The 22785-nt window shown below is 39.8% G+C and overlaps 1 protein-coding gene across 1 annotated transcript; it reads left to right on the top strand.

The window, feature by feature from the left end:
- Nucleotides 1-8067: 8067 nt before the first annotated feature.
- OPN5 (opsin 5) lies at nucleotides 8068-19048 on the top strand (the record flags this gene model as incomplete). Its single annotated transcript, XM_081944983.1, has 6 exons — nucleotides 8068-8206; nucleotides 11500-11619; nucleotides 13471-13641; nucleotides 14917-15251; nucleotides 18211-18452; nucleotides 18985-19048. 6 exons carry the CDS (start codon nucleotides 8068-8070, stop codon nucleotides 19046-19048), a joined length of 1071 nt encoding a protein of 356 aa, XP_081801109.1.
- Nucleotides 19049-22785: the final 3737 nt, after the last annotated feature.

The raw sequence follows: 22785 nt of genomic DNA, 5'->3' as shown, positions 1-22785 counted from the left end.
ATTTTATGCGTGCACATTAACCTGTTTAGATTTAACAGGCCTTTGGGACTAATGGAATTATACTCATGAAGCCTGCCTCTCTTCCAGGTGATTTATCTTTCTCCTGGGCCGTCTAGTAAGAAAAGGAATATCACATATGTAATTGTGGATCTCTTTACAGAGTTTATTTATCTCCTTAGTTCAGGACATGCAGCTACACAAGAGGTGCAGCAGGAACTGTACAGTATGGTATTCGATGGACAGCCTGGGGAGCACTCAATTCTCTGGCCCATTCTCCAAATGGGCTCTCCTGGCTTCTGCTATAGCTCCCTGTAGCTGCTCCTTGGCTACAGGGTTTCCATCAGCTTCTGTCTCAGGTCCCAAGATCTTCCTCTCCAAACTGTTGCCCAGCGTCTCCTCACAGATGGACTTTCAGCTGTTCCCATCACAAGGACTCAGCTGCCTATCCTCACCCTGCTATTCCTCGCCCAAAACTTCCCACTGGTCCACCTTCATCAGCTTTTATGTCACGCAGTGGGGAAGGGGGCTAGTTGCAAATGCTTTCATTTCTGAGGAGTCTTTGGTGCTCTGTGAACTTAGGTAATGAAACATCTGCAAGAAAACAAGGAAGCTCATTTCAACATTTCAACCCTGAGCTACAAATATTCTCTTTTATTGGTCTTTGTTTCTCTCCGATCTCAGCTCTCCCTCCAGACTTCTGCCCACCTCAGAATCAGGTTCTTTTACATGTTTCCGAGGTAGGGCACTCTCTTTCTGCACCCTTTCAAATCAGTTATTCCACCATCTATCCCACTGCCTGGACTTTGGGGCTTAATTAAACCCTAACTTGGCAGTCACCTTTTGTAGGAAATCTTCCTGTCTCTTCCTCCCCCCCCCCCCCCCCAAGATATGTACCTCTGCTTGCTTATGAGGACGCTGCATCTGGAGGCCTGGGCATTTATCCAGCATACCCTTGCCATTGTGGCCTTTTCCTCCTCCCCTTAAAGCAAGGGGCTGCTTGAGTTACAGGAGCTGTCACCTTCCCACAGAAACTGCAAAAAAGAGAGGAAAAAATGGGAGAGGTTTATCCTAAATAGAAGAAAGAAATGAAGCAACGAGGAGATGAGAAGGAAAAGGGGAAGAAAAGAGAAGCTGCCTTCCTTAGAGGAGACGGCTGATGGTCTACAGGAGAAGCGGAGAGCATTTGCTACTGGTATTATTCTGCCCTGCTTCTTCGCCTCTCAGAACCAGTATATAACTGAGCAGTGCAGAAATCTTAGAAATAAGTAAATAAAATTAGCCTGTTTAACAATAAAGAATTTAAAAATGTTTGAAGAAGCAAGATTTAATATATAACTTATATAATATATAAGTTCCAAAGATTTTTCTACTTTCTACAATAAAGCAATGTTTCAATAGCTGCTCCTTTTAAACAGTGTTTCCATTCTGCAAATCTAAAGCAATCTCATCTATCTGCTTTAGAGATGACCCGGGAACAATTGTCTTCTGTAAATACAGCATATGGATTGTGATGCACTTCCAGGTTTCTTTGTATGTTAAAGAGCACATATACCCATTAGGGATTCAATTTTATGGGTCTATATACTCTCCGTCAGCAGTTTTAATAATCAAATGCATCTAAGCTATTGCACATTAGCAGTTTTTGAGAATTAAGCAACAAGACTCAGAATTACTCAGAGGGATGGGCTATTTAGGGAAGGGTTAAATGATTAATACAGTTGTTCACATATTTCTTCTTGCGTAAATTTAGTTTGCCCTTTACCAATGCAAGCCATAGGTGCTAAAATGTGAAGTGTCTCAATATACAAAGACAATTCTCTTAAAGCTAAAAATATGTACAAGTATTTCTCCTTAAATACTGGACAGTAAAAATGCATGCAAAATTAATGGTGTTCAGTTAAAAGTTTGAGTTGCACTCTGACTTTGATAAAGGAGTTGGAAAGTCAACAGTCTCTTTGCATTCTCACATTATTTATTTATTCCAGATCGCTTTGGAAGGTGCAAATGTAATGCAAACTGTCATTTCACTTCAGTGAACTTTTTCCTCTCATGACAGTATGCATTGGCCCCAGAGAATTTGAAAAACCGACTGGAGGATTTTGTGTGAAGTACTTCTTGTTTTGCAAGAGGCAATGGGAAAATATGCATCTTTTCCCATTGATATCTTTGGGGTTAGAAAATGCTACATAACAGATGCTCTCTAGTTTGAAAATATACCAGTTGAACGGAAAATCTTATCCTTGCATATTGTACATTTAAAAAAAATCTAATTCTCAGTTTGCAGATAAAAAAGGAACTACTTCTCTACTATAACTTTCTTAAATTTCATTTGTCACATGCTTTTTAATAAGAAATAGAGCTCTAAGAGAAAGAGAAAAGGAGAATTCAAAGTCTACTGGATATACTAAAATGTTTGTAAATTTGTTCTTAATTTGCCTAGGGTACCTCCACACAAATTCTAAAATATATTCACTGATAATCCTATGTCATGATTAATTAATTGCCTTAATAAGCACGCAAAAAGTTAATATCTTGCTCTGAACATTACTGAAATTGTGGTTATTGTGCTTTAATCACAGAAATCTAGCCATTAATGGAATAATGATGAAGAGTTTAAAGATTATATGTGTGCTTCTGATAATCTTAAAATGAGACTAATTCAGCCAAAAAATGTTTCATGTTTACCAGATGACTAGAGAATGTTTTGAAAATGTTAGTTGTGTTCGTTATGATGAAAATGTAAAATGATAGGATATAATAAATATAGCTTGCCTTGTTACTCTCACATTTTGGTTAGTATGCAGAAATAGCTTCATATTTCAGAGAGAAGAATTATAATGTTTAAAGTTGTACATGCAATTTTGGACAATTTATTAAAGACTCTAACTTATATATGAAGAACTATAAAAAATAAACAATAGATTTTTTTAAAAGCAATTATTCCTTTGCCCTTCTTTCTGTTGAGTAATTATCATCTTAAAACTTTTCCCAAACCTCTTCATGTCTTTTTAATTCCCAAGTCCCAGAATCATCAATTTGTTTTTCCTCCTTTGAACAGATTTTACAGCCTTTCAAAAAAAAACTTGTCATTTTTGTCTCTGCTGAAACTTGTCAGCTCCAGCATTTCTGCAAGTCTAGTTAATTTTATAATCCAATCTTCTACTGTAGGCATTATAATCCAATCTTCTACTGTAGGCATCTCATTGCTTTTTCCATTTTTTTGCATACAATAATCTTGTCATCATTACCATATACAATAAAATTTCCCGTATTTATTTTGTCCATAAAACTTAGTAGGAATAATTCTAGTTTTGTCATTATGTTAGTTCATCTCTTTTGCATCACAATATGAATTTGTACCCCCTTTTTCTTTTTTCAGACACACACACACTGCTGTTCTCCATACTATTAAACAATAATGTCTATGGAAAAACACAAGGGAAAAGCTAGCTCATCACCCTCTTGGGTTTCTTCATGTGGATTAGGTGTGACAAAGGATGTTACAATTTGACTCTCCTTGGGCTCCGGGAATAACTGGATAACCCCTCAAACAATGGGGTTTTCTTTTCTTGTAGAAAGGGGGCATTCCTGGGTAGCCATCTAAGGCTTTCAGAGATAAAATACCCTACTCCACCCCCAGCACAGCTCACTTTATGTCCTAGCTGAACTATTTGATTTAGGGCAGTTTGTCATTTCTTGGCCTTAATAATGAGTTTGATTTCCCTAATGCATTGGATCACCAGCATTAAGTGTTCCAGATATTGTTCTCTGATGGTTGAAAAGATAACCAGATCTTATTAATATGATATAAGAAAGTCATTAAAATCCATTTGCCAGTCTTTTAAAGTTGTGAAAACATTCTGAAGATGGAGACAGCAGCTGTTTTTCTACCGAAGGCTCTTTCCGTTACCTTTTTGTGGAGTCCAGGTAGAAATACAGTATCTGGCTGTCTTAGCTGCTCCATCACATCAGCAGTGGGATGAATAAACAGCAAGCCTGGCTCTGTTTTCTTAGATTCTCAGTAGACCTATTCTGCATGCATAGCAACCAGGATGCCTGGTTGTAGACCCATGCACTCCTAGAGGGTCAGTTCACTCCCACTTCCCGCATCTCCTCAGTTTTCTTTTTAAATACTCTGTGTGCTCCATGTCTGTAATGGAGATGACCAGACTTATTTATTTCTTAGGCATACAGGCCACTTCGTTTGTAGCTGATGCTGAGAACTCCACTTTTATAGTAGTGGTTAAAACAATATCAGAATCGTTTTAATCTCGTATATAAACTGCTTGCTAGGGGATCATCTCCACTTCAATATCTGACCAGTCCTACTGGACAGGTAGAGATATTGCTGGGAGCAGGCAGTCTCAATGATAGCCAGGTCCTAAGCCAAAATTAATATATTCTATGAATACCTTAGCGTATTTGCACTCCTGCTAGGGAGCCTCCTTCTACTTGAGTATCAAGGCAAGAACCAATGGCATGTTTTCTATTCCAATCCACTGCAAAATCTCCAAAGGTGTTTACTGCTGTTATTAAGCACCATCAAATACTAGGGCTTCAGGGTGATCATGAGCCAGGCTTCAGTCTGGATCCTAGGAACTCTATGTCATAATTCAGCTGTTCTACCTTTTCTTTAATGTGATAACAACACTTCCATGCTGCTTGGACCTTGATAATCTGTATTGATTTGAGGAGCAACATCTGATTTCCTGGCTCAAATGTGTTCTTATAAGGTGCTCTGTAATAGCCCTGCAAAATCCTCTACTCTTGGAGGATGTTCATCTCTCTATAAACAAATCAGGTCCAGATCCCATTGGTGAAGGCATAACATTTGATGGGCCTTAGGAAGCATCCCTTTTCTGTCATGATGCCTGCCTTGTGGAATAGCCTTTTCTCTAGATAGGGACAGCCCTGATTCTGCTAGCCTTCCAGAAGGCAGTTTTTCCTTCTCTTGTTCTACCATCTCACCTCAATTTAAAAAATCCCATGGACAGTCTTTCTACCTTACCTTACCTCACCTCCTGGGACATCTTTGCCTCAGAGTATGCAAATCAGAATAAGCATTCATTCTACAATTAGCACTAAGCATTGAAGCAGGATTATTTTACAAAACTAGTGCAATTCAGTAATTATATTCAAGAGACTTTATGCCAAACAGATGGACAAAATCAAAGAAAAGCATAGTTATCTCCTCTGAGATAAAGCAAAGAGCAAACCTTTTAAAGTTTGCTGTTTGCTTTTGGAATAAAATTTATCCCAAGTTATTTTTAGGACCTGGAAAAGAAAATCTCCCTCCCCAGCATTAAGAAACCCCAAAGAATCCATCCACCATTCAGAGGCCAGGGAAACCACTAGCATTTCACAGTATGTTACCAGTGAGGCCCAGAAAATGCCAAACAAGGCAAGATCTTCCTCCTGCAAATCAACGTCTAATACTCTATCAGCGCTACTTCCGAGCTCTGCCTCTGGCTTTAAAAGGTGAGAGAATGCACTCATCTGCAACAAGCATTTAGCCTTTTTCATCTCTGACCAGAACCTTTGCGTGCCAGTTGCCAGTATGTTCCTGTGGGAATAGTAGTTTCATTCCTTGGGAAATAAAAGTTAATATTCCAAGCAGATGACAGATTAAACTGGCATTTGGATTTGATTTAACAGCCATGTAGTTTTGTTGAAGTTGCATCAGTTGCTCAGCTGATTAGAAGCTAGCTGCACAAGTAGCCACTGGCCTTTATAAATGGAGTTTTTTAGTCTATAAAACTAATGTACCATTGATTTTTTTAAAGCTATACCTTCAATCCTTATAAAAGGACTTGTAGCTGGCAAACTCTAGGACTGAATTAGTTTTGCCCAATGTGCTTGATGCTCAGCAGGTGCACTCTTACTGTCCCTTCTGGAAGATTTAATTGGCTCTTCAGAGATCTGGCAGATCCGATTTTCAGCTGCTCTCAGAGATAATCAACTCCATAAGTCAACTACCAGGATCTCAAGCAACTCCAGAAGAAGGATAGAGTGAGGAGAGGGATGAGGCAATAAGTGGAATGAAAACAGCAGGATGTGTCTGAAGAAGCCTTAAGATCGGGTATTTCAACTGCTGGATCTGTCAGCACATCCAATGGCAAAGAATTCTTTCCTGGATATAATCAAGACTGAAAGAATTAATTCTAACCTGGAAATCAAAGGCAGAGCTTAGTGGCGTGCAGAGCTCCAAATCTAAGGTACATTTAGATTCTTGCTTTTATCATTAAGAAAATATTGGATGATTATTAATACGCGGAGTTTCTGTGGAAGTATATATGGATTTTGGCTACTGTGTGATTGAATTCTTTTTAAGCCTTATTATTTGGGGAATATTCAGCTTGTTAAATGAATTCTTCATTGAAGGAAGATTTTTCACAAACCTGCTAATATGTATTACTCCAGAATTCAGTTTGGTACAGAATTTGACAGATAGAACTAAAAGTAAATCACAAGGGTGAAAATATTAAAAATTGCTAAGTACACAGTAATTGCTGGATCCAGTTCAGACCAGGAGAATAAGCAATATTAGCTATATTAACTATAAGGTAAATCGGGTTTAATACCTTGGCAGTGAATAGCAGAATTTTTCCTTGGTATTAAACTATGTTTAACCTAAAGAAGAAAATGCTGGAGACGACATGATAGCTATCTCCCAATACTTGAAGGGCTGTCACTGGGCTGTCAATTTATTTTTCAAAGCACCTGAAACCAGGATAAGAAGTAATGGGTGAAAACTCATCAGAGGGAGATCCAACCTAGAACTAAGGAGAAATTTCCTGACAGTGAGAACAAATAATCAATGAAGCAGCTCAGTCTCTGGAGTTGCTCCATTGCTGGAGGTTTTCAAGAAGAGACTGGGCAACCATTTGCCTGGGATGGAATAAGAATTTCTGCCTTGGGCAGGGGGTTATGCTAGAAGACCTCCAAGGTCCTTTCGAGCCCTATAATTCTATGATTAACAGGTGGTTTTTCAATCCAGCTGTAAGTGGTACCAAATCTTACACTGTTTGGGAACACAGTTCTAAAGTGTAAGTCATAATAATACTCTAATATTTTCACTTAAGATGGGAGTAACACGTTTTTTACCCTTTCCTCTATAATGTCTGTATATGGATAGGTTGTATCAAAGTCAGCTTTCAATTGCAGCTGCTTGTTTGACTCAATTACCTGCAGAACCTGCAGTTTGTTGACTAGACACAGCATAGGAATGCATGAGGAATACAGTGCTAGTCCTGTATGTTGGTCGTGGTTGAGATTTGTTTCCATTTTGCTGGCTAACCAACTGAACATAGCACTGCATGTGTATTTGAAACAAGAGTGATAACATTGGCACCTGCTTTCTTACCCACTTGTAAAATTCCATTCTAGTCCTTCTATGCATGCCTTATTGTTGGTTGCTAGTTCTTGAGATATGATAGCAATTTCTAAATACTTAAAATGTCTTAAGTTTCAACAAAAACGGGAAATGTTAAGAAGACCACCTTGTCTTCCTCACACCCACTGTTCAGCAGGAATGCCCTTTCCATACCTCCCCTCCCTTTGCAGAGTTTTCCAGAGTTGTGTCCATCCAACATCCATGCAAACCATATGCTCTTCAGGAGAGAGACTTGTGGTTTTGCTTTTTTGCTTAAGATTACACTACAGTAGTATTGTAATCTGAGGTATCATAGGTATACCTCAGAAGTGCTAATTTAAATCAAAACACTTTATTTTAAACTTAATGTGGCAAAATTATTCTTGGCACGAAAATAATCAGCAAACGTAGGAATATAATAAAGTCTTGATAAAAGGACTTTGAGTGTAACATATAATGTTTAATTAGTAATCTGCATCTCTTTGCTACAACACACAGGTGAATCATAGCTTAATGGCCATAAACTAAAATTATATTATTTTCCATGCACGGCAAAATAATGGAAGCATGGCTGAACCAGAATTTTTTTTTACTTTATTCCAATACTGTATATTATTTAATCATTTTGTTTTCTCTTTTCCTGTTTCAATAAATGTGATTCAGTAACCTTTTATTTCTTTGCTATCAGTTGCAATATGACTGGAATGTACTCAAGGCAAAACGCTTCATCCCAAGATATTAATCTTCCTGACCACCAGTCAGATGAAGACCCTTTTGCATCAAAACTCTCAAAGGAAGCTGACATAATAGCTGGAATTTATTTATTAATAATAGGTAATATTGTTCTGTTTTAGCTATTGTTCTTGTGGGAGTTGTTGAAATATATGTAGATCTGTTTTGTGATAAGACTTTGCTACTGGTGATTTAATTTTGAATTTTATAGAGTAATGTTTGTTAGATTCCTTGTATACCATAACCCATAAAGCAGTACTGTTTGAATTGTACTCAGTCTTCTGGGAGGATAGAATTGCCTTTTAAAAGAGTTCTGGGATGTGTCATGTTTGATTATTGCATCCTCTCAGAAACTATTGGCCAAAGTTAGAAATCTTGCTACCAATTGCTTGGGGCTGAGGCAGGTATGTCAAGGGAGTGAGGGAGAGAGAGGGTGGAAGGGAGAGGGAGAGAGGAAGAGGGAGAGAGAGATCCAAATCTAAGGATGTTTTTTTAGGAAGAAGATGAAAGTTAATCAAATTTGGCTTGTTAGCTAGCATTTTATCCAGTCATATATTCTTCTAGGAGCAAAGTTATTAAAGGAACTGGTCAAATAATTTTTCTACATTCTTACTCATCTCTCTTTTAGTCAAAAAAGAAGAAAATTTGACCAGCCATAGCTCTTTCTTTCTGTGATAAGGCTTTACCCTTCTGTGCAACCATAGGGTAGGAATTTATCAAAAAAGCAGGACATTGAGACAAATTGAAATAAAGATTGTACTTTTGGAGAAATTATGTTTGCTGGATTCCAATGAGCTGTTCTTACCAACTAGTCCCAATTAATTCCAGTAGCCAAACTAGAGGCTCCAAAAAGGAAAAATGCAGAATGTCTAGGTATTGTACAGGTAGTTATGACCACAAATGAGCTCAAAATTTCTGTTGATATGCAAAGCAGTTGTTAAGTGAGTTGTGCAGTAATTGAATGAATCTGGATTCCTCCACTGTCCTTGCTTGTTGGAGGCCAGCTGGGAAGGTTACAGATGGTGATCATATGACCTTGGACAATCATAAATACATGCCAGTTGCCAAGTGCCTGAATTTTGATCACCTGGCCATGGGGATGCTGCAACAGTCATAAATGTGAAAAATGATCATGTCACTTTTTTAAATGCTGTTGAAGCTTCAAATGGTCATTAAATGAATTGTTGTAAGTCAAGTACTACCTGCACTCCAACATGAAAGGAACCTCTCCATTGCCACCTGAACAACCTCCATTGCAATGGACATTTCTCATGGAAAAAAGAAAATTTGCTCCACATGCAATGTGATTTCTAACTAATGCGCATCATCCATGCATAGACACATATGTATACACATATTATAAAGAGGAAGAAAATACAATATCTTTGGAGGACTATTGTAAAACATCAATTTTTTTTTTGCATCAAGTTGCATCAGGATCTGTGATAGTGTATGTCATAACATAAGAGCTGCAGTGACGCAGTGGTTAGAATGCAGGACTGCAGGCTATTTCTGCTGATCACCGACTTCCAGCAGTTTGGCAGATCAAATCTCACCAGGCTCAAGGTTGACTCAGCCTTCCCTCTTTCTGAGGTGGGTAAAATGAGGACCCAAATTGTTGGGGGCAATATACTGACTCTATAAACCGCTTAGAGAGGGCTGCAAAGCACTATAAAGCGGTATATAAGTTTAAGTGCTATTGCTATTGCTATCACTTGCCAAGGTTGGATTATTGTAAAGCACTCTACGTGGGGCTGTTCCCTGAAGACTCTTTGGAATGGTATACAACTGTTCACAATGTAGCGGCATGAGTAGCAATGGGTCTCTTGCACTGTTTCATGAGCTGCGCTGCTTACCGGTCAGCTTCTAGGAACTATTTTAATTTTATAAAGCCCTTCATGGCATGAGGCCTGGTCAGACAGAGTGGATGCTTTCCAAGTCTCATCAAGGAAATAGGCACACCTTGGAAGACCCAGGAAGTGTGTCTCATTAGCCGTGTAGAATGGCATCAAATAACTCCCATCATTCAAAACATCATTTAAAATATGGTTGGAATTGGATGGTTGTGAAGTCCCCACAGTTCCTTTGCTTTTTCTCTCAGTTGTGTGTACTTTTCCAATTAATTTTGGGGTTTTTTCCTCTCTTTTGATTGTAAGCAGCCTAGAGTCATTAAGAAGTCAGGCATCCTTGAAATTGAATTAAATAAGTTTTTAAAAATTGTACAGTTCTATAGTTCTCTCCTCTGAGCTCATTCTAGCACAGTAAAACAAATTCTTGTGGGATCATGAGCTCAAAAGCATTTTGCTTCTTTGGTAAAGTTGTTACTCTTTCCCTGTAATTATCACACATCTTTCCTTAGTTCAGAAATTCATTCCCCTCCATAGAGCTGTTTCCCTTCTATTGACTGATTTTTTTGAACTACTTGCCTATCTATTTCATGGGAAATAGAGAAGAGTCAAGAGGGAGAATAATGTTTGACTCTAACTGTATTCCGCTTCTGGAGGAAAGGAGAGATACAAAAATTATAAATAAAATATAGGAAAGAACATATGAATATGTTTATGCCGGCAGTTGCATGCAAGGGTAACCTACTTCACAAATGAGCAAGAATTTGAAAAAGAGAAGCGATGGAGATTTTTTTGAAAGCAAATTCATTTTTAATAATGTAGTTGCTAGGGCTTTGTTGTGTTTTGGATGCAATTCCAAAAAGATGGTGCCTGTTATGCTTTTAAATAAAGGTTCCATTGAAACATTTTTAGAAGACTTTACAAGGGTTTCTTTCTCCTGAAGAAAATGTGACCTTCCCCTGACAAATTCTTGTCATTGTACCTTTATCTTTACTCAAAAGTGTGTGTGTGTGTGTGTGTGTGTGTGTGTGTGTGTGAGAGAGAGAGAGAGAGAGAGAGAGAGAGAGAGAGAGAGAGAGAGAGAGAGAGAGAGAGAGAGAGATGCATCCTTTATTCTGTGTGTGAGAGAGAAGGAAATAAATATATGGAGGGGGTATACATGAAAGACAAAGAATAGAAAGAATAGTCTATTCCCAAAACTTTGGTTGCAAAGAAATATAGCTTTTCAGAGGGAGAAAAAGATTCTTGGCTTTGCTATAGAGCAGGGCTGTCAAACTCCCGGTCCACAGGCCGGATGCATCATGTGCTGCCCAGGCCCACACCCAGTTTAGCAAAGAGGGAAAAAGACACGATGCGTCACATGAATGCCATATCCTGACCAAGTGCGTTTGACAACCCTATTATCGAGCATTATTGTTTTCCAGATCTTTTAATCCTGTTTATCTCTTTTAAGATCTTCATGTTTTAAACTGAACATTCATTTCTAGGAAAATGTCTTCTCCGTCCACTCTGATAGCACTCTTGTTGTCGAATTTTACTTTACTGTAGGGATCCTGTCCACTTTAGGCAACGGATATGTTATTTATGTATCTATACAACGGAAAAGGAAGCTCAAGCCAGCAGAGATCATGACAGTAAATCTAGCAGTCTGCGACTTGGGAATTTCAGGTAATTTCACTTTAACTCAACTGAAAATGAAATTTGGGGGTCCTGTAAGTGGCATCTAGGCCTATAGTAGTTATAAACAAAATATCACCACCATTAAAAAAAATTCTTTGCTTACAAATGATTAATGCCAATTAGCATGGAAAATAATCATTGAAACAATGCATATTTTAGATAATAATCTGGAGTTTAGTAAAGGCGGTATTACAGTTGACTGCATTATACATCAATCAGTTTTCATCAGTCTGGTGTCCTCCAATTCAATGGACATACTCAAGGCTTAGCTAAGAATTTTAGAAACTACGGTCTAACACAGCTGTTGCAGAATATAACAACATGTGAACAATCATTTTAAAAATATATAAATAATACTGTACAATAAAATTGATCGTTATTCTTTCTTCAGATGTATTGATCATTTAGTCAATTGAACCTTACATTTAATAAATTAATGATGAATAAAATATGATCAATTTAAAAAATAGGAATGCTCTGCTAATTTGATAATAAAGAAAGTGAGAAAAAAGTTAATTATAGCAGTTATTTTCTAAATACAATTACAGCTAGTCATGTATGATTCTTTTATATAGTCAAAGAAAATCTTAGCTTTAATTTCAATAAAAGTGATTAAATATGGTACAATCGCTCCATTTTGTATATTAAATGATATATGAATTAGATTGAAAGTTATGAAGCATTTCAACATGTGTTGAAATGTTATTGATATCATTAATACTACTGGAAAAGAAAAAATTAAGGAAAAACAGACTTATGCAAAGTTATATTCAGTGTTTAGCAGAAGCACTTCTATTGATGGAAATCTGGAAATCCCTGTTTTCAGGAGCAGGTTTCAGGGTATATGATAAGAGCACCCTTGGGTGGAAATAATACCACTTTTGCTTGCTCAGTCTGCTTATCTCAGTCTGATCTGATCCATTCAATCCAGTGATTTTTCAAATGTTGAATTCAAATCTATATAGCATGTTGTTGTTTTACTTCTTGTGTGATACATTCTAATATGGCTTTGTTGGATATATAAACATTAAATATATCTCAGCAGAAACAACACTTGGGTAGCATATATCTTTATGACCTGCAAAACATTGGCTGAGGCAAATCTGCCATTCGCTTCTCGGCCTTTTGACTAAGATCAAGTGTTGTGTAGCCATTCCACTGTCATCTGTCATAATATTCATTACTTTGTAAGACGGCCTTCACTTTAATTTGCATATGCAAAGGTCAAAAGTAATGTTTTCCCACCTTTTGGTTATGAATGGCGATAAACTAATTGGAAGAACCTGAAATAGGTACAACAGCTCATGTAATGAAAACATCTTGATCTCAGCAAATTCTTTCAACTTTGAAAGCTGAAATTTACCACTGATCAGGAAAAGGCTTTTTAACCACTTCTTCATTGTGGTCAATCCCATTGAAGAAAACATCAACTTATATGTAGAAAATCTGGAAACTAAAATGTTTGGTGGACATGTTAGGGCTGTTAAATTGGATTTTGAAAAATATCTGCAATATTTTCCAGCATGAAGTCTTATAACCTTCCTTGGTAAGGAAGCAATTACCAGTACCTTATAAAATTTGTTATCTCTCTTCAGTTTGAGCTTTTCTGCCTTCCTGCCTTCCTTCCTTCTGTCCGTCCGTTCTCCCTCCCTCCCTCCCACCATCTCTCTTTGTCTCCCCTTTCCCCTCCCACTCCCCCTGCCCTCCCTTCCCCTCTCCTCTCCTCCCCTCTTCTCCTTTCCTTTCTTTCTTAAATTTTATGTTTCTTGAAGGGGATTAAATGCACTTTTCTTTATTCTTTCTTCTATTTACCTGCCTCTGATTTTTTTTTTTTTACAGTGGCAGGAAAGCCATTTAGTATCATTGCCTTCTTCTCCCACCGTTGGATCTTTGGTTGGAGTGGCTGCCGCTGGTATGGATGGGCTGGCTTCTTCTTTGGAGTTGGAAGTCTTATTACCATGACTGCAGTCAGCCTGGATCGGTATTTCAAAATATGCTATTTAGCTTATGGTAAGTTGAAACTTATGTACACTTTTCCCTAGATGTGTTGAAGTTTGCACTCCAGGGTTCCCAGTCAGCTCTGTGAGCCAATGTCTGAAATATATCCATACTTGAGTGATTTATCAGGCATTAATTACTACTTTTTCATTTACATTAAAATTACAAATTGTCCATCTTTGAATTCCTGGACATTCTTTGACTCACTACTTCTCTTCTCTTCTATGTGTCTGCATATATATGCGTGTGCAGACATAATTACAGCTGTGGGTGTCCATAGTATGGTATCCTTGAGATGTGACTATAATGGGGCCTACCTATTATGGTCATATGTCATGATGGCTGTTAAGTGAAGCATCTCACCTAATGACCCCCTCCCATCCCTGCTCTTCCCAATGAATCATTAAACAAATGTGCAGGTAGAGCATGTGGTGCCTCATGAGAAGGTCCTGGGAAGCCTAGCACAGACCTAGGCCCACCTGCCTCAGCTCTCCCAAGGCCTTTCTCAACTCAGGAGACACCCTGTGCTCTGCTTCCCATTCTTTGGGTCCCCACAGGCCTTTTCCCACTCCCAACCAGGTCCCCACTGATTCTCACCCACCAGACCCCACACACTCCTCCTCACTTAGTTTTTGAAGAGCTCTGGAGCCTTCCGGAGCACTGGAATGGGTGGCTTTGTTGCGCAATGGCATAGCGCAATTCTGGAACTGTGCCATACGAGTGAGGGACACACTGCTCCATTTTGCTACCTAATGCAATCTGGATAGAAAGCTAATGAGGTCTGTATAGGCAACTGGAAAACTCTGGGGTTTTGAAATGTGTAGAGATGTGTTAGGAGTAGCTTACTCCCCAGACCTGGACAAAATGTTGAAATCCAACACATATCATGTTGCTCCACCAAATTTGCTCTAAACAACCTCAGCTACATGCAAAGTTGAGGGGTGAGGATTACGGTGCTGCATTTTCAGACATGCACCAATGTGGCATAGTATATTAGTACTATGTTGCATTGTACTAATGTGGCACAACCCTGATGTTTCAGTCAAAACACGCCATTCTCAAAACCTTTCCTAGGAAGCATTGGGGGGGGTGTAGTTTTACAAAAAACATAACTGGATGCATTCATGTGTGTGGTTGATTATAAGGGCGAACAACCACAGGGGCACTGCAGCAGCTGTGGGATTGGGTCATAAGTAGACCCAATAACTTCAAATTGCCATTAAGTGACCATTGAGGATACCTGTATGTCTATACTTAATCAATTACAGCTTCAATTTTCTCTCTTAGGAATCTGGTTGAAGAGACACCATGCTTTTATCTGCTTAGGGATTATCTGGTTTTATGCTGCCTTCTGGGCCACGATTCCCTTTGCTGGCTTGGGGAACTATGCTCCTGAGCCCTTCGGCACATCCTGCACCTTGGACTGGTGGCTGGCTCAAGGTTCAGTGGCAGGGCAGGCATTCATTCTCAACATCCTTTTCTTCTGCCTTGTATTCCCAACTGCTGTGATCGTGTTTTCCTATATTAAAATAATAGCAAAGGTCAAGTCATCCAGCAAGGATGTAGCTCATTATGACAGCAGGATTCAGAATAGCCATGAACTAGAAATAAAACTAACTAAGGTAGGTTCATACAATCCCTAAATTTTATTTTATTTTATTTATTTGAATAGAGGGGAAGACTCAACAGAAAACTGTGCATGAGAAATAAAGGGATATTTGGGCACCCAGTGGGAAAATAAATTGATCTTGACAAATCTACCCCCCTATCCCCTGGCCTACTACTAGCCTTTCACTTCAGGTCTTTGTGCCTTTTCACCTAGAATCTGGCTTAAAAGTAGATTTTGAAAGGAACATTAGTCAGATGTTGTTGTTTTTTGGCAGTTTTCTTTGGCAGAGTTTTTCTTTGGGGAAAAACAAGTCAATTTCTTCTTAGTGTTTTAAACCATGAAGTTGATTGCATGATATTCAATTAGCCTGAGAGTCTTCCCAGCCTCAATGCACCATCACCAGCTGCTGGTCATATAAAACTAAACCTCCTTCAAGCTGATTTGCAGTGGTGTAAATACATCACATTTGCAGCAGAATGTAGTATCACACAATAGCCTACAGTATATAATGATGAGATAGGAGATGAAGTGTGAAATGGGACGTGTGCCTTTGTTTGAAATTACATTTAAAAAGTTTGATAACTATATATATGCCTTTGACATCACACATGAATGCAGGCTTTTTTTAAAAAAATAATTTTTATTAAAGAGATTTTTTTACAGAATAAAATCAATACATTTTTTAAAAAAAAGGAAAGTAAAAGAAAATTAATAAGTAAATAAGAAGAAAAGAGAAAAGAAAATGAAATGACCTGAAATATACAGGACTGGCTCCCAACTGTCCTTATAGCAGTTATAAATATATTTATATTTCATTTTCTCAGGAATGCTGTTGAAGGAGAATTGCACACAGCTCTATAAATACACATTGGAGCACAACTGCCAAACAAACAACAATCACTAATTCCCTGCCTGCAACTCTACTTCCCTCCAGTTGGCTAAGACAGAGTTGGGCTTCCTCCTCTGCTGAATTCAGAAACTAAACCCTAGCAGGCCTCAATGCTCCTGGCAAACGTCCTTTCTTCCTTCCCTTCCCTCAGCCATCCTCCCCTAGCAGGAGATGCAGCCACCTGCTTCCTGCTCAGAAGCAGCCTCTGTCACTCCATCTTCCCAAGGATCCCAAAAGAGCCAGAATCCAAGGAAGGGAGAAAAAGGAAAAAGAGCAGGAGCTGGGAAGGAGGAGATAGAAGACGTGGAGGACAGAGGTAGCAGGAAGATTCTTATCCAACCTCAACCTGAGTAAGAGAGAAAGTAGAGAAATAAGGCAAAACATTATTTCCAAATCTCTCTCCCTGGAAAAATAAAGTAGAAGTACTGTAAAGGGTAACACACATCTTGATCGAAGGAAGAAGGTGCAAAATACAAGTTATTCAAGTAACCTAAGAGGGAAGAAATATAGAGGGACTCACATTCAGCACAAGTTAATCTGAAGGCAGAGAAACAACTGGGATAAGGCACTAGCATAGATGAACTTGTACTTAACACAATTGATATAAAGAATCAGCTACACTGGTAATACTGCATGTGTGACAGGAACTGCCCATCTCTTCTTCCCATGAGAGTATCCCTGAAAGCTGGTGGTTGTGGCAGTCCATGGCCAGGGATGGTGGTAGGCGAAAGGCAGAGGAGGCATAGGCACAATGAGTCAAAGGCACTTTCTGTAGTGAGAAAAGCACTACAGCATGAAAGGGACAGGAAAATCTACTCCCATTAGTTCTGTTTTTCACATATTAATCTATGAACAAATTTTGAGTAAAAATTATGTTTATTGGGTTTATTATTCAACTGGAGCATTTCAAATTGGCATATTTTCATAACACACTAAGCTTTAGTGGGATGATTTACCAAGAAGTCTACTAACCAGATCCTGTGCTTTAGATAGAGCTCCCTTTGAACTTACCAGCTCCTTCAAACACTAATTCAATAGGAATCATACAGCCCTTTAGTGTAAAAAGAAGCAAATATTTCAGGACAAATTACATTTCTCCCCCCCAACCCCCCCTCTCCAATATCCAGTCAGATAGAGAATTCTAATTATCTTCAAGTGAATGTATTCTTACCCAGTTAAAATTTATTATTTCTCTTATTCTTCCTCATTTTATTTTAGAAAAAAAATATTTAAAATGAATTGCTACCACTAATTACAACCTGATGTAATGAATGATTATGTTATATCTGTTGGTGGATGTAACATGTGGATATAACAAAGGACTCACTGTTTTTCCTAACACATTTATCCTGAATGAGGATAAACGTGCTAGGATATAACCTGGCCATATGGAGGATATCCATATGGCCAGGCTCCTAGAAATGGCAAGCATAATTTCTTAATACACCTCTACCCCAAACTTCAGATAGGCCACATAAACTAAGCACAGGTAACATGATTTATGTGGTTCTTTCTCATTCAGGACAAATGTATTAGGAAAAACAGTGAGTCCTTTCTTATAACCACAGGTTTCATCCCTTTCCAGAACAACATAAGAAACCACAAAGACCTCTTGCAACTTTAATCTCATTTGAGGTGGTTTCACTCTCGTTGCATTGATTGAATTTATTTCTCTGCCTTCTTTCATTCATAATTTTTTTAGACTGAAGCCCTATGTGTACTTATGAATAATTCCTGCTGAATCAAATAGGATTTATCTCAGAGGGAATATATCCTAATGTGTACTCTTGTTTTCCAATGATTGCCCTGGTTTTAAGAGACCATATGCACCTCTCTGTCATACCAAATGGAAATAGGTCTTCACAAACTTTCTCATTAATTATCTGGTAATTTGCTATGCTGATTCAGAACAGTCTCCAATAATACAATGTCTTCCATATGATAAGTGAATTATTTTTTGTTATATGGACATGGTTTGCTTGAGCAGGGGGTTGGACTTGAAGACCCCCAATGTCCCTTCCAACTCTGTTATTTCTCTTTTTCCTGGTTGTCTTGTCCTATGTTATGCATTTCTTCTCACTAGGTGGCGATGTTGATCTGTGCAGGATTTCTAATTGCTTGGATCCCATATGCAGTTGTATCAGTATGGTCAGCTTTTGGAAAACCAGATTCGGTTCCCATAAAAGTTTCGGTGGTGCCTACTTTGCTTGCTAAATCAGCAGCCATGTACAACCCTGTTATTTACCAGGTCATCAACTGCAAATCAGCCTGTTGTCAGCCAGAGGCTCTTAGACGACTGCAGAAGAAAAACTTGAAGAAATCCAGGTAGGGGTTTCCAAAAGTGGCTTGAAATATTTGAAAGGCACTAGAGTGTCATTCAATGGACACGTACAGGAGTGTGAGGCAAAGAAAAAAAAGAGTCCATCCCCAAGAGTCAAACAAGGAAACTCTTATCTTTCTTCTTTTCTTCACTATAAGGGGGTTTCTGTCCTGGAGGTTGATTGTGAAAAATGCCCAAGGAGATAAGAATGTAAGATGGGAAGTGGCTACAGAGAAATCCCTCTGAGCTTGTTTCCTTTAAAAGTCTTTCTCTCGCTGAACATTCTCTCTCATCTTCACTCTGCGGTGGAGAGATTTCAGCAAGAACTTTTGGGGTAAGATGTAGGCCAGCTACAGTAACCTCTGATGAATAGCCTCAAGGCCCGATCCTAAGGTGGGTCTTTGAAGAATGAAGAGCCCTCAAGCAACAGGAATGGACAGGAGTCAAGATTTGTCCTTTAAAATTAGGTGTCTGTTGTCAAGCATCTCCAGAATAATTCCATATATAATATATTTCTTGTTTTGCTTTTCCTTGCAGGCTCTATGTAGTCTCTACGGAAAAGTCTGAAGTAATGACTGAAACTCAACTGGATGTTGCCTGAAGGCTGGGAATCCACACCTCTCCAGCCAACCAGCCTGTTTCCTTCTCAGCTGCTTCTGCTCCAAACCACTTTAAAAGTATGCCAGCTCCATCTTAGGGAATTATTTTCCTGGCTTGTATTTTCTCACCGGGTCCTAATATTAGTTCTTGCAATTCCAATCAAAGATATATATTTAAAAGTAACCATTTTGTTTGTATTTTAATTAGGTAAAAAGTCTCTGCATCCTTATTTTACATATTTTAAAGTGATTACAATGAATATAAATAAATAGGTGTATAGTACATAGTAATAATATAGCAGACAACATAGCAAATTGGTGCTTTGATTCCATATACTTTACCTGTTGATCCCTTGTCTTTCCTCTAAATGAAATGCTGCCAGCCTATCAGCAACTGTCACATGACACACAGAAGCAACAGACATATTTGGCCAAGAGCTGCAGAGCAAAGAGAGAGGTAGTTCCATACTTTCTGCTTGTTCCCTCCACTGGAATGGGCCACTTACTGTTTCCTCAGGACAGGAATGGAGGACATCCTCCATATGGTCTGCCCTCATATTCTCCGGCTTCAGTTCAAAACTGTTGTTTTCAACCAGAGCAGTTTTCAGCTCTTCAGAGCATAATGATCTCGAGCGCTTTCTTCCATTCTTGTCGTAGTCCCAGTTCTGCTTGGCTGCAGTGCCTGGCATGTGCCCTCCCCTCCAGCAGCTGATCACATTTTGTCCTGGGCTGCTACTTTCTCAGCAATTTTAATAAATGCTATTTCTATTAATCCATTGAGAGCCCTTAAGTCAATGAGCTACCCTCAAGCCTAGAAGCTTACAATCCTTATATCTCCTGGTAAGCACTGTTTAGTTTCTGCCGGGCTGTGTGAATCATGCTTCCCTTGCTTTTCCATCGTCTGCCCACAGTTTTCCATCCCCTTATGTTTTTAACTTCTTTAATTTACAACAAAGAAAATATTGTTGCATTTTGTTTCCATGAAACTGAACTATCTGACTGAACTTCCTTGCTAATCAAGTTTCTGTAGGCCTACATAAGGATCCATCCACTCACCCCAACTTATTCCCTATTCTTTTTAATTGTAGTCTCAGTGCTATGATAGTACTTTAAGGGGGGGAAATAATATAGAAAAGTGCTGTGTTAGATAAGATAATGGGGTATTCACCCATGACAGACCACTGCATACAAGAGCAGAGCCTTCCCTTCCTTGGGAAAAGGGGGAGAAGCAGGGGAATGCTTGGTTGTGCAGGGCTTGATCTGAACTTAGCATCATCCCAGCTCTGGCAAATTTTTGTAGTTGCCTGAAGAAACAATCACCAACAGCATGGGGGGGGGGGGGGGCAAGCAGCTAAGGCTACAGTGCAAAATTGCCCAGAACTAATGGCTTTTAGCTACTGTCATATGAGAATCTACGGAAATATTAGGTCTGATATACTGTATATTATCAGGCCATGTTGGGAAAGGAAGTGGTTCAAATTGCTCAACAGAAAAGTGAAAATCTTGGCTTCAAATCTTTATGTACTTTTTTCATTTATTTAAATATGTTTAATGCAGACAAAAGACCTGGTCAGAGCAGTTTTGTAAAATATTTTCACACTCAGAATTGGTACTGTCATATCAATTGTCAATATATTTGTTAGATATTAACACAAGCTACCATGGTTTCCACTCCAGTCCTCTGTTCAGGCGGGAACAGAGGTTTAATCTGATTGGTTGAGAGGGCTGACAGCTCCCTATAAAAGGAGAGCTGTCAGACCTAACTGCTGCTGGATTGTACATACTTGACTGTTGTAATAAAGAGCTGTTGTTGCATTAAACCTGAGTCTGCCTTCTCATTGCCCTATCTAACAATATTCCTCCTAACATACTCGGTAAGTATGTGGGGATGCCAATTTCTTTTAACTTGGACCCCAACGTCATGCCTATCAGGCTAAAACTCAGGAGAGTGCCTTTCGCTCTCCGCCCTAAAATCGATAGGGAAATTGACAAACTGGTGAGCCAGGGGATCCTAGAACCAGTCGACCATGCTCGCTGGGAGACCCCTATAGTGACCCCGGTCAAGCCGGATGGGTCAGTCTGCATCTGTGCGGACTATAAATGCACAATTAATAACGCGCTGCAACAAGGCGCCTACCCTGTGCCCATTGTACAGCACTTACTACATTCGCTAGGGCCAGGAAAGATTTTTGCTAAATTAGACATGGCGCAGGCATACCAGCAGTTGCCTGTAGATGGCGCCACAGCGGAGGCTCAAACCATTGTGACGCACAGGGGTACATTCAAATGCAACCACCTGCAATTCGGAGTTAGTATCGCCCCTGGACTGTTCCAAAGCGTCATGGAACGGCTTTTGCAGGGGATACCAGGAGTTGTCCCCTATTTCGACGACATTTTGGTATTGGCTGCAAACGAGGTGCAACTTTTAAAAAGAGTTAGGGCTGTTTTGACAAGAATTCAAGGAAAAGGCCTCTGCCTTAAAAAAGGAAAAATGCAAAATTAATGTGCCCAGGGTAGAATTTCTGGGGTACATGATTGATGGCTCTGGGATCCACCCGAGATCCCAAAAAGTAAAAGCAATCCAGGACGCCCCTACACCTCGCAATCAGGCCGAGCTGCAAGCTTTCCTTGGGCTCCTTAATTTCTACAGCACCTTTCTCAAACAGAAAGCTACCGTCGCGGAGCCATTGCATCGCCTCCTGTCTAAAAATGCCAAGTGATCCTGGGGCCGAGCCGACGCCGACGCATTCGCCGGTGTGAAATGTTTGCTCACTGCTGACTCCCTGCTGGTCCAGTACAGCCAAACCCTGCCGCTGGTTCAAACATGCGACGCTTCTCCTTTTGGCATCGGCGCTGTCCTCAGCCACCACATGCCCAACGGCGTGGAAGCCCCCATTGCCTTCTACTCGCGAACCTTGTCTCCCGCTGAACAGAACTATAGCCAACTGGACAGAGAGACTTTGGCTGCAGTAGTGGGAGTCAAGCGGTTTCACGAGTACCTCTACAGCCGCGATTTCGAACTTGTGAGGGACCACAAACCTTTGTTGGGGCTACTGGCTGAGGACCGACCGACTCCGGTTTCCTTGTCCCTGCGCATGACCAGGTGGACTGTTTTTCTGGCTGCCTACTCCTACAAGCTCATCCACCACCCTGGTTCCACGTTGGGACATGCCGATGCTTTAAGCCGCTGTCCCCTACCTGAACTGTTGGCTGACCCCACTCCTGAGGCACCGGTCCTTCTTATTGACTGCCTGGACTCTGGACCTGTCTCTTTCCACTGACGTTGCCCGCTTTTCTAAAGATGCTGTTATTAAGCAGGTTCTGAACTGGGTGTGGAGGGGGTGGCCCAAGGGGCCTGTTGGGGCCGATTTTAAAATGTTTTTTGCTAAACGTGATGAGTTGTTGGTAATCAAAGGTTGTTTACTGTGGGGGGACCAGGTGGTTGTTCCAAGCAAACTGTGAAAGGCAGTATTGGAGGCATTACATTTGGGGCATCCTGGCATCATCAGGATGAAATCTTTGGCTAGGAGCTATGTCTGGTGGCCTAACATGGACAGGGAGATAGAAGAGTGGGTGGCCACCTGCACACCGTGTCAGGAATTCCGACCAGCTCCCCCAGAGGCACCCGCTAAGGAGTGGGAGCACCCTCAAGCACCCTGGTCTAGGGTGCACATTGACTTCGCTGGCCCCATTCATGGTCAAACATTCCTCATAGTTGTGGACGCATATTCAAAATGGT

The sequence above is a fragment of the Natrix helvetica genome, assembly GCF_964273705.1.
Source record: "Natrix helvetica genome assembly, chromosome: 2".
Lineage (NCBI taxonomy): Eukaryota > Metazoa > Chordata > Lepidosauria > Squamata > Natricidae > Natrix > Natrix helvetica.
This window is presented reverse-complemented; position numbering and strand designations above follow the sequence as displayed.